This window comes from Agelaius tricolor, unplaced genomic scaffold, assembly GCF_023055355.1.
Source record: "Agelaius tricolor isolate 1412-34295 unplaced genomic scaffold, bAgeTri1.0.p SCAF_1, whole genome shotgun sequence".
In the NCBI taxonomy this organism is placed as follows: domain Eukaryota; kingdom Metazoa; phylum Chordata; class Aves; order Passeriformes; family Icteridae; genus Agelaius; species Agelaius tricolor.
In genome coordinates this window covers 44,189,911-44,206,281 of record NW_027269261.1, presented here as the reverse complement: position 1 = coordinate 44,206,281, position 16,371 = coordinate 44,189,911, and the positions used below count along the sequence as shown (strand labels likewise).

At 41.1% G+C, this 16,371-nt stretch overlaps 1 protein-coding gene across 3 annotated transcripts; it reads right to left on the bottom strand.

The window, feature by feature from the left end:
* Nucleotides 1-478: 478 nt before the first annotated feature.
* On the bottom strand, nt 479-15,609 carry NTPCR (nucleoside-triphosphatase, cancer-related). 3 transcript variants are annotated; one of them, XM_071431949.1, is made up of 6 exons: nt 15,478-15,609; nt 12,861-13,023; nt 11,689-11,791; nt 8,775-8,984; nt 5,173-5,281; nt 479-4,404 (listed from the first exon to the last, which is right to left on the bottom strand). In XM_071431949.1, exons 1-6 carry the CDS (start codon nt 15,509-15,511, stop codon nt 4,400-4,402), a joined length of 624 nt encoding a protein of 207 aa, XP_071288050.1. In that variant the 5' UTR covers nt 15,512-15,609; the 3' UTR covers nt 479-4,399. The 3 variants fall into 3 exon arrangements, with proteins under 3 accessions (XP_071288050.1, XP_071288067.1, XP_071288058.1); XM_071431957.1 differs by lacking the exon at nt 5,173-5,281 and having other exon boundaries at nt 1,841-4,404; XM_071431966.1 differs by lacking the exons at nt 5,173-5,281; nt 8,775-8,984.
* Between the last annotated feature and the right edge of the window lie 762 nt (nt 15,610-16,371).

Here is a 16,371-nt window from a genome sequence, read left to right as displayed (position 1 = left end):
AAATTAAAAGCAAATGCAATTTTCATTGCTTTTATGTCATCTGTGATCCTGCTGATGGGCTTCACAATGCTGAATACTGTTACAACTTGGCCCTAAAGTTGCTAAGGCTTAACAGTTTGTCTACATGTCTGATCTCTTGCTACAGCTGTGATGCAGGAAGGATGCTGCTACCACCATGTAAGGACCATTTACCAAGAGTTCCATCAGGGTTTCTTGCATCAGGTGCTATGCGTGATTTTTCCACAGCTGCAGAGGCCACTTACCTCACTCAGCCAGTCCAGAACGTTTTTGTTGCTACAACATGAAAATAGTGATGTTCCCATCTTGTTAGCAAGCTGAATGCATCCTTCGAGGAAATCTAGTGCTCAATCCACAAGACTATTTGTACATGCAGTTCTTTCACAGACAAGTCAGAAGGGATGAAGAGATGGAGGCTTTTTCTGCCTCCCCCCAGCTTAACCTCAGATAACATCACTGCTGAAAGGAAACACGAAGAGTGATTTTATTCACACTGCCTCAGCAACCAGAGAGGAACAGGAACAATACAACAGGTTACAGGAGGGAGGATAATGAGTATATGGTAAAACACATAAGCACAGTACTTCAGCCTTCACACTAAGCACGGGATACTCACCTTCCTCACATTTTGTTTTCCTAAAATTTCCCAAACAGACTCTTGTTTACATCATATAGCAAGAGCCAGTTGCTACACTCGTAATGGTGAAAGATAGTCTGAAGATCTGGCAAAAAGACTTTCAGTAACTTTTTACTAAAGCCAAGCACAGGGTGCTGAACTGCTCACATCCACCAGGAACACTGGCGAGCCCCAGCCTTGGGCTGGCTGTTCCCTCCATTTTGCAGTGTCATGCAACTTCCCTGTGAGGAACTGAAGTTCTTGCTGCTAAGTCTCACCCCATTCCCAAGTCTTGGTACTCACTTCACTGAAAACAAATCTCAGTGAAAAAGACTTATCAGTGTGAATCTTTTTCCCTTGACATGATGACTAGATAATATCTATGAATGACATTCTGACACTATTAAGTTCTTAGACACTCTGTGATGCCATTCACAGCTTTTTATAAAAACTGCTTATTAGAATAAGGCAAGAAATGTCACCTGCATTTGCCTCCAGCCCACCAAGTGATGGTTCTTCTCTTACTGGAAAATTTAAGTTAAAGATTAGCTGAATTTTGTGCAGCTCATTATAGAAGGTTAGAAATACCGGTGAGATTCTCCAGCATGTGATAATCATCTTCTTTTCAATACATTTCTTTAAAATACCCAATTATTGCCATATTTAGATTGCTCCCTGGATTAGAAGCTGGTACTTAATTACCATGTTTCACTAGTGCTTGTACATCCTTAAATCTGCAACACAGACATATTACTTATAATTAACTTTGCAGTAGGTCCAGTATCAAAGATTCACCTCTCTCACTCAGTTTTACAAGTCGAAAATTGCCTAATGCATGATAAATAATGCAGACCCTGTTTATTCCATGCTGTGTGCAATTTTATGCTGGAATTACAAGACTTGTGCCAAAAACGTCCTTGATTCTCAGGCTTTGAGACAGTAATTGGTACCTCACATTCACCCCTTTTTTGCACCAATTAAAACCTGAAGGTGCACTAATGTTGTCATCTGGAATCTAGCTGGTACATCAGAGGTGCTTTTCACCAAATGTGTGCTATTAATAAAATCAGCCCATCAGGGGAATTGTGAATGCTCCATTTGCTGTTAGAGTGCTATCAAGGCCTTCAAAGTATTTTACTAGTGCCAAGACCAGACAATAAAATTTTACCTTTAAAGTAAACACAGGTTGTCATGAAAACTTACATACAACTTTTTCACTCACTCTATGTTTATTTGAAACAGGCAAATTGTATCTTCAGGACCATCTGAGATTTAAAGGCCAGACATGACTGTTAAGGTCATCTACATTCTGCTGAACACAGATCACAGAATCTCTCTTTATGTCTCTTGAAAAGCACTCTAGCTCAGAGAGAAAACAGGCTTAAAAAAGAACAACAAATTAATGACACCAATCTTGAGATAGGTAGCAGAAAACAAGATACACTGATGTCAGTAGCAAAAATATGCATTAGTTTAAAAGGGCTGATATTTTACTCAGAGTTCCAGAGAAGGAAAAATCCACCTGCATTTTCTAGTGACTATCTAGCCTCAGTACAAAACCATGAGACAATGGATTAAAAGTACTATAGGCACTGATCAAAAGTTTTCCTAACTTCTTGTTGTAATTGTTTGGGGTTGTTTTTCTTCTGTCTGTACTAAATGATGGAACTACAACAGGCATCATGGCACTACATGCAGGGCAATATATCTACTTTTATGGGGAATAAACACCACTTTAAGTGATCTCTCAGCAATACTGACTGAACCAGAATTCAGAAGACTGACTCCTAATAGAACTCCCCTCTTCGGCCTCTACCAGAGAAATGTTAAATCTCTCAGTTTTTTATTTAGCTTTAAAGGTCACTCCTCATTTAAGACTCAACAGCAGTCCCACTAAAACTGTGCTAGATTTTGGATAACTTTTTAATCATTGAAAGAACTATTCTTTTGCAGCATATCTTGCAGCTTAAGAGACTTAACATTGAAACAGGAGGGCATCCAAGACTTAGCTGCAGAGAGGTTTCTGTTCAAAAACCTATGGCACACAGCCCTGACAAAGTTTACTTTGGCCCCAAGTCCTCGATATCTAAAAAGGTGTTTTGTCTGAGTAGAATGCCTGCAGTAATTAAGGGATTAGTGTGCCTTTGGAGCACAACCTTATTTTGCAAACAGCAGCCACGAGCTGTACATTACCAAGTGGAGACCCTAAGAGGAGTCTTCTTTTTCCCCAAACATGATGAAGACAGTACTACCATCTAAATGGATTTGGGCAGATGGGTAGTCCTAACAAGGCAGTGAGGGAATGAGCCCATGGCATCCTTTAACATGGCATGCACTTCCTACCACCTGTGGAGGTGCAATGCTTGTACCAGACCCTTGTTCTGCATACAGGAAGGATAAAGGACATTCCCTCTATGCTCCTAGGAGGTGTTTGCAGGGTGTGTGTAAAAATACCTGTCCTCATCCAGCCCTATACAACTCTGGGTGTCAGTTTTACGGAAATAAATCAATAAAATCATTCTTGAAGATACCTTTAAATAGTTTGCTCATTTTAACAATCATTGAACTGAACAGAAAAAAAGTTAAGAAACAACTGAATTTTTAACAACTTTCTTCAGCCAGAGATGACCATAAATTTTACAATGAACAATGTGAACCTGGGAGGGAATTCTGTTTTCAAACATGCAAAACTGATTATAACTGGCAGCAGTTTTGCTGAACACATTTGCACTCCTCACAGGGAAACACAATGTCTAATATTCTCAAACACTTCTTATTTCACCACTAACCATGTACAGAATTGAATAAGGCAAAAAAACCCAAACAATCATAAGTATCAATAAACATAACAGATTGTAAAATTAATACAGACAAATGCAATCATGACTTAACAAACCCAGCATGAAAAACGCAAGATTTGATTAATTTCATGGACTTGAACATTTTTATATATATTATTTGTAATGGGGTATGGGACAGGACTGCCACCAGAAAATTGAAAATTAATTCAAAATGCAGTCCTCTTATCAATTAGTGTCTGGACCATGTAAGAGAGGGTAGATTTGGCTATTTTTCCTACTGAAATGGAATTCTTTAAATGGCACTCGTTTCCTTGAAACTCTGGAAAACCCTCCTTATACTGCAACTGCAGACAGGGGTGCCTAGGGGTAGGAGGAGAGAGCACATCTGCTTATTCCCTCTACCTGCTGATTTGTCAGCAGCCATGCTAAAACACACCTGAATACACCTAAGCTGGGTCACCAACAGCTACATTCCTACATAACCAGGCAGGACTCATCTACATTTGGACAGGATTCTGTTCTGTTGCACCAGGGCTATGTTGCAGATATTGAATTGATCTGAACACACTCAGAAAGACTAACATCTCAAACAGATTTTACAGTTAGTTGTTCTCACATGTAACTTGGATCTGAGCTGACCACCTAACTTCCAAACTCCCAGATTAGAACTGGATGTTAGCTACACATCTGTTCATTTTTTTTTTCGTTTCAGTGAACTGAATACATTACAATCCTGACATCCCATTTTAGAGTATTACCAGCTTTACTCTGCTTACCCTGAAGGCTCCAGTAAAGCCTCAAGGGGGCAAAACCAGGAAGGACAGACTCTAAACCATCCACAAAATGTTGTAATGTTTTGTTGAAATGAAAGCTTTAGTGTTTACAGGACAAAAAAGGTCTTCATTTTCTGCAGGATTCCACAGCTGCCAAGATGTCTTGCAAAATGCTGTTTCTGTTTTCCTTACTAACCTAGAGAAAGAGAAATTAAAACTGATGTCATTTCATGAATAGCTTCTATACAAATGTTTACTTCAAAAACAAATCAAAGCAGAAATTCCAATGCATTTCTTTTTCAGTGCAGGAATGTTGAGTGTCAAACACCTGCCTTCTTCTGCTACTGAGAACACAGTATGCTAAACCCACAAAAGCTGCAATTGAATATTTAGTGATCTTTTGATTTAGTTGTCTGTGGTATTTTGCAGTTTTATTCAGGACTTGGGTAACTAATTAGAATCACTTAAAGAACCAGCATGTACTTTTGTCACTACTAGAAATCCTTTTCAGCTACCAAATTTAATTTTCCTAATATAAAGTGGAGTTCTTATGCCTTCATTACTTCAAAGAGTTGTATTTATTAAGATGACAGACCTAGTCAAAAACATCTGCAAAGAAAAAAATTAAAACAGTCTTAGCAGCATAAGTCTGCACTCTGAGAAACCTTATTGCTACAGGAAAGAAACACCTGGGAAAAGAAATAAAACTATTTCAGCAAGCTGGGGTGTTCTGTAGCACACTGAGATATGCCTTTGGCTGACCAGTCCATGGGAATGCTGGGCTTTAAATCCAGCATATGTGAATACAGATGAGTGTAAACTGCCAAGCAAGTGCTGGTGCTTGCTAGTCAGCTCAGCTCCCAGGGACACAGAGCTGGGGGCTATGTGTGTGTAAATTATCCCTTCCTGACAGACTGGGTCCTGATCCAGAGCCCTGTGACCCACAGTGCCATGCATTACTCACTCAAACAAAACCTGGGGAGGTGACTGCAGTTGCAAAGGGGTAACAAGCAACTGTGAAGCATCAGCAAAAGCTTCAGTTTAAAAAGTCTTTTTCCCCATTGTTCAGATCCCTGCAGAGAAGGCAGGAAGAAATCAGACAAAGACACATGAGCAGAAAAAATAAGTACGGCCACTCATGCAAAGTTGTAGAAAAGCTGTTTGATGAGGAAAGAGACACAACATCATGCACAGCATAAAACTCTCTACCAGCAAGGCTCCACTGCACTCCCTGTATCTGCATTTAGGATGTGAGCACAAGAGTTTGTATCCCTTCCAGTACTACAGTCAATAATGAACAAGACAAGGTATTACTATTATTATTGTTACTGCTGTTGTTAAATAGGTGACAGTTCTATCTGAGGAATTTGGCCTGAGGAGCTACCACACTATTTACAGTCACCCACATCCTAGCCAAGTGCTCTAAACCAACACTGTAAAACCTACAGACAGTGGTCTCACCTACCACTGAATTCAAGATAGCAGATCAACATGGGACTGATGAAAAAGTGACACTGAAAAAAAAAGGGCAGGGGAGAAGAGTAATGAAAAGGAAGATCTGTCTGAAAATGTCACTGTTTTTACTGAGAATCAGCCCAAGCTTTATAAGATAAACAGAAAACCCCACAAAAACAAAGAGAGCAAGACAACAAAGAATGCTCTTCAGTAAGGCTATTGGGACCCCGAGGTAAACAATACACAGCACTGAGGAGCCAAACTAAATCTCACAGCAAATGTACTGATATCCTGACTTTCAAAGGACCTTCTGTACAATTTAATAGCTCTTCCCACTCCCTCACAGCCAACAGAAACAATACTACACTTTATCTATCCTTTTTCCATACCTATATGCCAGAAGTCCAGTGAGAGCAGCAGAGAGAAAGCGCCAAGTGCTAGGAAATTTTCACAACTGTTTTACAAAGGCTGTTTGATAGATATAAGTCTCCTCTTAAGATGTGGAGACATTCTGTGCAGGCAGCTTTCCCAGAGAGAACAAACCTCCCAGTATCTGTACTGAATGTACAAACAGATGGGTATGTTTTTAGAAAGTAGTTGAAAATAACTGTAGATGCTGCTTATATTAAGCATTTATGTAATTTGGAGGAAATTGCCACCTAGACTCCAAGCAGGCAACTATAGAGGACAAAAGCTTTCTTCCTCTAACTGTTAAAAATACCATCAAGGAAACCACTCATGTACAATCTGTTCAAATGGAACCTTTTCTTCTCCCTATCCATTTAACTATTTTCTTTCTTAATAGGCATATGCAACCATACTTCACTAATGGGTTTCAAGCAAGCAAAATTAATAGATGGGAAAATGGGAGAAAATTATTATCTGCCAGCTGCTAACGATAACCTGATCCTATTCATGCCACCATGTCTGCAGAACTACACAGACACAGGCAGTGCAAAAAGAGCCTGTGTAGTTTCACTGGAAAGTTTAATTCTCAGCAAAATGGAACTGGGTAACAATAGAAACAAATGTGTTAAATATCAGAGTTCCTATCGTTAAGTGCCCTAAACATAATAAATTAAACATTTGGGACCAAATGCTGAATTGCTTTTAGGGCATCTGGGCCCACTTACACCAACAAAATATGCTTTCAAGACAGAAGGGACTGCAAAACACTAAACAGCTGTTCCCTCCTCAGAACTGTCCTGGTGACACTAGGAGCAGGATGAAAAAACTGAGATGAGCTATATGAATGCAGCTTAACTCCATATTAAGTGACAAAGCAGGCAGAATGTTTTTGGAAGTTAGCCACCTACTTCTGTACACTTGCAGGCACCACGCAAGTTAGTAAGAAATTACTGACTGTGAGCGATTTGGGCACTCCAGGTTTCCCCATGCCACAGCCCTTGAAGAAAACAGCTGGTGACCCAGTATCCACTTCAGCTACTGACACCTCTGACTCCCCATGGGTGGGTTTTGCTCCTGCTCATGCACACATTGGAACCAGCTGGGAAAAGAGCATGTAGTGTATCACTGGAGCAAGAGAGACAGATGTTCTCCTGCACAAGACTTCAGCTCAGCAGGTCTGTGACACCTGGGAATGACTGCAGTCTGTCACACATTTCACATTCATGCTTTTGGTTAATGGATTCACCAGAGATGTCTATCTCATTAAAGAAACATGCATGTCCTAATCTCAGCAGCATGAACAGGATGGGTCATGGTTTTAGTAAAGATCTTTTAGCTAGAGAAAACACTGCTCCATTGAAATTTACAGCTCCATCTAAATTTGCTGGCCAGAGTACTCTCTCAGTACTTGAGAGAAAGATTTATCAGCAGACTGATACAGCTGAAAACCAAGGGCTGAGTAGCCCCTGCCCTCTGAATATCACCTGATAAAACAAGACAGTAGAAGCCTCAAAAGCTTCCTTGAAAAGCCAAATGCTGTCTTCCAGCCCTGTTTTCTCTCACAAGAGGACCAAATGCATGCACCATATCCTGCCATGACTGCAACCCAACCACTGAATGATTGGTCCTTTCAGCAAGGCTTCTCCATCCCCTCTTCCCCAGTCCTACCCCTGTAAAGCCACTCATACAAAATTCACATTTACATGAATTTCTGTTCAACAGCCAGACTACAAACACACATCAGCTCAGTAGTGGAAAAACCTGGGGGTTTATCTCTGAAAGGAATGAAGGGGGTTGAATGCTTATGCAAGGAAAGGAATAATCTCTCATCTTGTCTCCTACTGTTGCTTTAGCATTTAATTAAACCAGCATTTAATATAAAAACAGAAACTGAAGATGATGATGGGACCCTCAATTAAAGTAAAGCCGGGGAACTTTGAGCACTGCAGGTTTTTAAGTCAGCTTTGAATAGGAAGCAACATAAATCAAAGGAGTGAGAGATGCCTTTGTTTTTGTGAAGCATCAAGGACACTTACTGATGTTAAGGAAACCTCACACATGCACTCCTAGGAACAGGCTAAGTTTTGCTGTTGTAAGTTTTTGAGAACTGCCCTGTAATTGATCAGAAATGTACTCTGAGGCCCTAATATTCTGAAAATTATGCCTGTAAAAGTAACATAATGAATTCCAAAATTGGTTCACTGACTCCAGAGAAAATACACTCCATTTACAACTCTCTTTCTTCTATAAATCATTCCTGCAAACTCCACTGCTGCTTTTTTCCTTTTATTTTTTCCTTGAATATGATTACTGGTAATATTTCTGCAAGCTAGTCTGGAAAAAACAAAAAAGAGCTTAAAAATCTGACTGTACTTTAGAAGATTTAACTCTTAGGAATAATGAATACCTATACAGTAATAATACTACAGCAAAGAAACCTTTTAAAACAACTATAGCATTACTTCTGCAGCCCCGCACAAGCAAAGCCAGCTGTGTGAGATGGCCACAGTTAATGCCAAATGGGATTTTTTTTTTTTAATAAGGTGAACACCTGCCCATTAAGAATAAAATGGAAACTAAAAAACTTATTTCATGCAAGCTACCCACAGCTATCAATTGGCAGTAACAGTTTTTAAACAGAGCCAAATATAAACCAGTAACCTAGAACAGAAGGCTCTTTAAAGGATATTAAATATTACTCACATTGAACACTTTCACATCTTTCCTACTTCTTATTTCTTCAACAAGATCCAGTGGCTTTCCCTTAGGTATTGGAATAGTTCCAAGCACCACAGTCCCTGAGCCAGCCAGCGTTTGACGAACAGCTTGAATAAAAGCCTGGCTGAAGAGTTCCATTTTACCAATCTCATCTATGACACAAATTCTTTTCTCTGTGTCACCACCATGGTTTACCTGTGGAAAAGTGCACCAAGAGACTGTAAACAGCAAAACTTAGAACAAGTAACAGACGTAATCTCCATGCTGACAAAAGAAATACCTCCAAAAGAAACAAATTCAACTGTAATACGGGGAGAAGTGGGAAGTTAAAGCTACTGCTGGTAAATGACAGACTTATAAATCTGTAATTTCTTTTTTAGGACAGATTTTCGGAAGGATGGAAACAACCACACAGTATAAATACGAACTACAATAGGAAATATCCTTAACATCAGATTTTCTTTAAAGCAGAATCTCACAATGGTCCCACATGAGCTACTTGACAATTAAGAACTGCACTTTGCCTACAGCAGCTCTCAATCATTCTGAGGGTCAGCAATTTTTGAAAACTTTACTCTTCACATTAAATTATGCATGTAGTGATTACATTTAATTATGTGATCAGTAGTCACACAAAACAGGTATCTAAAAAGAAGACTTCCATTAAATCTAGATTTGGAAGTTTCTCCTCTTGTAGTTGGGATGATGGAACATTTCACTCAGAGCTACTGGCTGTCTTCAAAGCTGTCTGGCTAATAAATAAGTCATTTCCAAACCTCTCTCCCATTAGAGCAGACACATATTGAAATACACCTTATTCTGTAGTCCTAGCCACTGGATAGAAAAAGAGACACAGTTAACCACATTTGAGGCTTCTTTGTTTTTTCCATGAAAGAATGCTGTGCCAAGCAGTGCCATGCTGCAGGTGGTTGGATCAACAGTGAAGTCCAGGAGAAAACAAGGGTGATTGCTACTGAGGAAAAGGCAGCTCACAAAGCAGAGGAACTCTTCAACTGCACTGCCTACCCTATTTTGGTAAAAGTGACTGAGAAGTCTACTCCATTATTTGTAGAAGTGAGGAGAAAATCAACTTAATTCAAAACCATTATAGATCCATGAATACGTACCAATACAAGCCATATAGTACAGAAACTAAAAAAAAAAAAAAAAAAAAAGAAAAAAGATCAAAACATATCCCCTTGTGAAGGCAAAATATTTGCTTCTGGGAAAGTGAAAGAACTGTATAACATGCATCCTAAAATCCTTTCAAGCTAAGTCCCTACTGAGTAGCTGTTTTATCTAAAAATCCTTTCATAGATCAGTGAGCCAAAAAGCCAATACTAGTCACTAGGTCACATATTGAGGAAGAGAGTATTTTGCTTTGAAAAAAAAACTGAAAAAACTATCTGTCCTGCCTGATAAAGTTTGCAGAACCAGAGAGATCTTCCACTGCAGGATCTTGCCCCTTCTCACTGGAGTGAAAAAAGCCTTAAGAGTTGAATTTGTCCTCAAACGTAAATGGGCATGCGTCCCTTCTGTGCTACTCTCTCATCACACCAGAACATACCTATGATGCTGCTACCCTCATTCTTCATTTTTCTCTCCTTGCTTCAGTTCTCTCATCTTCCTCACTCTCCTCTTCCATTTTGGGTCATCTTCATGTGTGACCACATTCCCACAAAACTGATAAACAGCACTTTCTATGGGCACATGCACTGTGTGACTCTGCTGGCCCCAGTTCTTCTCCTCACTTTCTTGTACTTGCAGAAAGCTATGTAAGTAATGGAAAAAATTCAACACTGCTGACACCTTTCTAGGAAGATCTCTCCTGGATTTCAGTGGTAAAAGGATTCCAAGTATAGCACTGGCCTAATGAAGTATTTTTAAATAAAATATATTTCTATTTACTAACATCATAAATATGGTTACAGTGAAATTTAACATATAAAAGCTGTCCCATTTTTATATTACTTCCCTTCTCCCTTACCGCAACATCCTTGCTTTCCTACTTTCAGACTTCAATGTTCTTTGACAAAAACAAGAATCAGATCCTCCATTTCATTTTTGCTCCTTGCACCTCTTTGGGCTTTTTGTTTCAAGTTGACCAAAAAATCCCTTCTTCCTTGTCCCCTTGAGCTTTGGCAGTGGAGAAAAATCACAACAGGATTTTTTTAGTAGTACAGTTCAGCAGCTGCTGCACAGTGTTTGTGGTATGTTATTGCTGAAATCAAATCTGTTCTTGTTTAATTTTGGAGAGGGGAAAGGTTGGAGTGAGAGAGAGGAAGGAGAAGAAAAAAAGCAGTGACACAATATTAGCAAAAGGATAGCAAAAAGATTGTGTGGAAAGTCTTGTCACAGCCAGAGCACTCCTTGTGCAGCAGGCTAAATCCCAAATAATCAGGCTGGTATTGTCAGTCTACAGGTATTTATACAATGGTAATCAAAAATACTCACTGGATTCAAGAAACAAATTCTTCTACTCTGGGAAGACAGGAATCAGGAAGGGGGGGGGGGGGGGAAAGTCTGTAAAGAAGAGCAGCAGCAAAAGCCTTTTTCTTAGACCCACTGATTCAATCCAGTTCTCTGTGGTAAGCCACTTGAGCATTTTGTTTGCTTTCCAGTATGAGACAGTGACATAGGAAGAAATTTCCTCCCTGCTGCCTCTTCAGGTCAAGGAGGTCCTGCTCACAGGACTGCAATCTCTCCAACACCACAACAATGACAAGGCAACAAGCCAGATTTGCCCCTCCAGGTTCCAGATCCTGACTTACGTCAGAACTAGCAATACACACAAACAGGCCATTAATTAGTATCAAAAACTAGCTGTGTAAAAGGGCCTTCCAGTAACACTGACTATCATAAAGCATACATTAATCAGCAGCTTGCATAGAATACTCACATTTCTCAGCATAGGCAGAACCAACTGCTCAAATGAAACAAGGTCTACAACATATTGTCCAACCCGGTATTCACGTCTTGAAGCAGAAGAATCAGAACTGGGACTGAAAAAGAGATACACAATTCCTTCAAACTACTGAGTTTAGTGAGAATTCACAAAACTCATTTCAAGTGAATTTATAGGAAGTTATCCAAATAAATCAAATCCCCTAATTCTTCCTAAGAAGGAAAGAAATTCTAAGCCATGCAGTAAGTCATATAGCAGATAGCTTGCTGTCAGAAAACAAATATACCATATGCATCCTTCACAACCATGCAAGCTCAAATTTCAACACTGTACAGAAGGACAATGGCATTTAAAAGTCAGCAGGTACATTTACACTGAAATCAAAACTCATGTCTGCAGTTTAGATCTTTGAATTTTGTTATGTGACACTACAGACAGCATCATAGCAGCATCATCTCAGTATGGGCTGCAAAACCCTTAATCTTGGAAAAATACTCACTTTGCATGTGCTGTACCACACTGTGCTAGGTGCACCTCCATTATTAGCAGAGTGCAAATTATTTTCACATCAACTCTGTGTGAATGAGATGCTAAGGTCACACTGGACATAGAGCAAGTTTTGCACTAAGAATGAAAATCTAAGTCTAGTGAATCAGGAGAGAGTGTGAGGTACTCTGCACTTCAGAGGCCCCTGTCTGGGGCTCTGAAATCCTTTTTTTTTTTAAATTCAGGCGACTTTTGTGGACCAGTCAAATGTTCTTTTAACAATGCTATATGCAATTTCCCTTTTCATTTGCTACTTCTGTCTCCATAAATCATCTAGTGGAAACACAAAAAACTTTTTTCCCTGCCCACAATAAGCTACTTAACTGCATCCCAAAGGGACTTGGCCTCAGCAGTGTTTCCTCTATCTGGTGTAAAATAGCCAGTAAGGGAGAACACACCCCTGCCCAGCACATTTTCAGTATTTCACTGTGCAACAGACACTGCCTATATATACAATATAGGTATCAGCCAGGACACAAAAACCAAGCAAAGAACTTGACCCTGAAAGCCACATGTGCTGGAAATCACCTTCTGGAGGAGCATTTAACGTGCTCCAGTCCAAAGGACTGGAGCAGACACATAAAACAATAAGCAGCTTACAGTTATTAAAACTTCAATACCTGACTCTAGATAAAGGTCCTCGGTTTCCAGACAGAGTGACAACATCAAATCCTGTTCTCCTGCCACCTTCTCTAACTTCCTGTGTGTAAAATCCATCAATGGGAACGCCTGAGGATTTTAGAGCTTGAGTGACTTTCTGGATCAAAGTAGTCTTTCCAACCCCTAAAAATAAAGAACAGAAAAAAGCACACAGCATTAATCTTCTTCTGCACTAAAAGCCCATTTTTTTAAATGCCACAGTAATGATTCAGTTCAGCAGGAACATTGATTACTTTTGAAGGTTGCAAATTACTTTTTCTACATGGTAGGAAAGAACAGAAGTATCTTTTAACATTCACGCTGTACTGACGCTGTAAAGCTTCACAACAGAATGGTACAAATATCCCAGGCTACCAACGAATTTGTTTGCTTAGATGATGCATGAGCAGGCCACAAAACTTATCACAAGGCAGGTGGCACAAAACTGATATCCAAGCTTGCTGGAAGACTGACTGATGAATCCTTCTTTCTACCACTGATATTCACTACTTTTTAGATCAGAGCTAAGTTCATCCCCTTTGTAGATCAAAAGGTCAAATCTGACTGCTATTATCAGATTCCTAACTGGCACAAAGGACACACTTCTTCCACTGATGTCCTAGAAATCAGAAGCACTCAATGTCCCTGAGATACCAAGTCCTTTCAAAGTCAAACAGAAAATTTTTCCTTCTGGTAACTGAATCAAGAGACATTTTGACTGGATAGAGAGAAAAGCTTGTTTATAGTGAGGCCAATGAAGCCATGAATGAGGTTGCCCAGAGAAGCTGTGAAATCTTCACATACTTAAATGTTTTCAAGACATGACTGGATAAAACCTGAGGCAACCTGGTCGGGCCTGATAGCTGATACTCCTTTAAACTTCCTCAAGTCCCTTTTGACATGAATTATCTTCTGAACCTATAATTTCATTTTCTTACCCTAAGACAGGTCCTTAAAACTCTTGCCACCTGATATCTCCTTGCACAGTCTGATGCACCTTTCACAATGTGAACACTGGCCATGTTCCAGACATCCTTTCAGTTTTTCTCCTCCGCCATTATACAAGTACATCCCTCAATGATCTCCTTTTAAACTCATCTTTATTGCCTCTCACAAAATTTAGTGCTATCACTTCATTTTTAACCACTGCTTTAAAAAATTCAGATGATAGAAAATAATCCTGCAGAATAAACCTTCAAAATCCTGGAAATAAGGAACACGGACCAAACATGAGATGCCTAAAGATGACAACAGAAATCATTTCAACATGCACACACCAAATTTCTAATTTAGACTTTAAGCAGATCTAGGAACTGCTTTCCTAACAGTCAACACCAATGACAAAATATTCTTGGTTTCAAAGGAATTTACTCAAATACCTAAGCAAACTTTTCAAATTTGTCGAAGAGGGCTTCCTGGCAAACAGAAACAAATTACAAATGTGGCACCCTAACATCTTTTTAAGGCCTTGTCTCTTGTAAGTGAATTTATACTAATTTTGCTAAATGGATTTGCTATTTCTACTTTTTTTTACATTCATTCAGTAAACTGCCAAACAAGCTAGAGTGATTCAAACTAAATTTAAGGAAGCTTGAATTTAGACATTTAGCTAATCAAAAGAGTACATCCAATTTCAAGTAAATGAAGGGAGAAGACCTAAGCAGTCCTAACCTCTGCATCTCCTGAAAGGCTGCCTTTATTCAAGTGGTTGAAAAGCCAATGTGAAATGGGTGGAATGTATTCCTATCTCAGCCCAACAGCAGCATTTAAAATTAATTCCAGTCAAAAACAAGCATCTGCAAGATGTTCACAAGAAGGAGAATTAGGCCCACTGCTTTACTCCCACAGCACAAAGGAAAACTCTGCAATAATAACAACTGGTTCATTTCTTTTTCAACCGTAGAGTTTGACCCTCATACAATGTCCCACTCAGCCTCCACAATAATCTGATTCCCTTATCATGACAAACTACTTCACTGCTTCAATCAAGGCCTGCCCATCCGGGACACTAGTTATTACCTACACCTGCACTTCACTGAGGCTGGAAGTGCTAAATCACTACAATTAAGTTACAGGAAAGATGAGTTCTCCGAAATTATTAATCGCTGCAGTTTATACCGAAACAGAATTATTTGTCCAGGTGGTGTTTTCTTCCCCAACACTGAACTCCAAGGCAGAAGCCAGGGACAAAGCAGCAGCAGCGCCTGGAAAAGTGCATGCCTTGGAGGACTGTATGGAGAGGTAAAGTGGCACTTTATTAGGAACAAACTAATTAGTGCAACAGCTCTGACTTCGACACCGGGGAGGGGGCCTCCGGGCCCGCAGCCGTGGAACCTCGGGCGGCGCCGGGCCCAGCTGCAGCTGGAGGCGCTCCCGGGGCATCCTCGGAGCCCGGGGCCCAGCAGCAGCTGCCTTCCCCCGGCTCTAAGCACCTCACAGCCCCGCCGGCGCCGCGGAGGGCCGGGCGAGGCGAGGCGGGCCGGGCCGGGCCGGGCCGGGCCAGTCAAGGCCAGGCCAGTCCAGGCCGTATCCTAGGCCATCCCCCCGGCCGCACCACCGCCCCTGCCCGGCTCCCCAGGCTCCTCCCGCCCCCATTACCTGGGGGTCCCGTGAGAAACACGTGCTTGGACATAACTCGGTCCCCACTCCGCCCTCACCCCCGCTCGGCGCTCCCCCCCCGGCCCCGCTCCGCTCCGCTCTCCTCGGCCCCGCTCCGCCCCCGGCCCCGCTCGGCCCCGCTCCGCTCCGCCCCGGGCGGGCGGTGCCTCCCGAGGCCTCGAGCACGACGGGCCCTGCCTGGCCTGAGGCCGGCTCGGAGGCGGGGCCAGGCAGGGGCTGCTGCTGTGGTGTTTACCGCAGGATGCTCGCAACTTAAGGTTAGGGAAGAGGACGAAAAACGCAATTAGTTTCCTAGTTGAGGGCCAGCGTCTTTTTTATCCAATTAGCTTAACCTGTCATGTATCTGAGTATTTTAGTACAGTAATAGAATGCTAAGGTGTTGGAATAGACTTTAAAGATCAATCCCATTTCTCCCCAGCATGGGCAGGGAGACATCCCACTAGACCAGGTTGCTCAAGGCCTCATCCAGCCCGGCCTTCAACAGTGCCAGGGTTGGGGCATCCACAGCCACCCTGGGCAACCTGTTCTAGTGCCTCACCACCAGTGAAAAAATTCTTTTTAATATCTAACCTAAATTTTCCCACTTTCAGTTTTTACCCTTTACTCCTTGTCCTATCACTACGTTCCTGCCAGAGTCCATCTCTGGCATCACTTGTTTGCCCCTTCAGACACTGAAAGGTTGCTGTAGGTCTCCACACAACCTTTTCCAAGCTGAACAGACACAACTTTTTCAGCCTGACTTGGTAGGGAAGGTGCTCCAGTCATTTTACCAACTTTGTGGCCTCTTCTGAACTTGCTCCACTACTTCTATGTTCTTCTTATGGTGGGCACACCAGAACTGTAACAGTGGAGTGTACCAGTGGAGACCCCTCC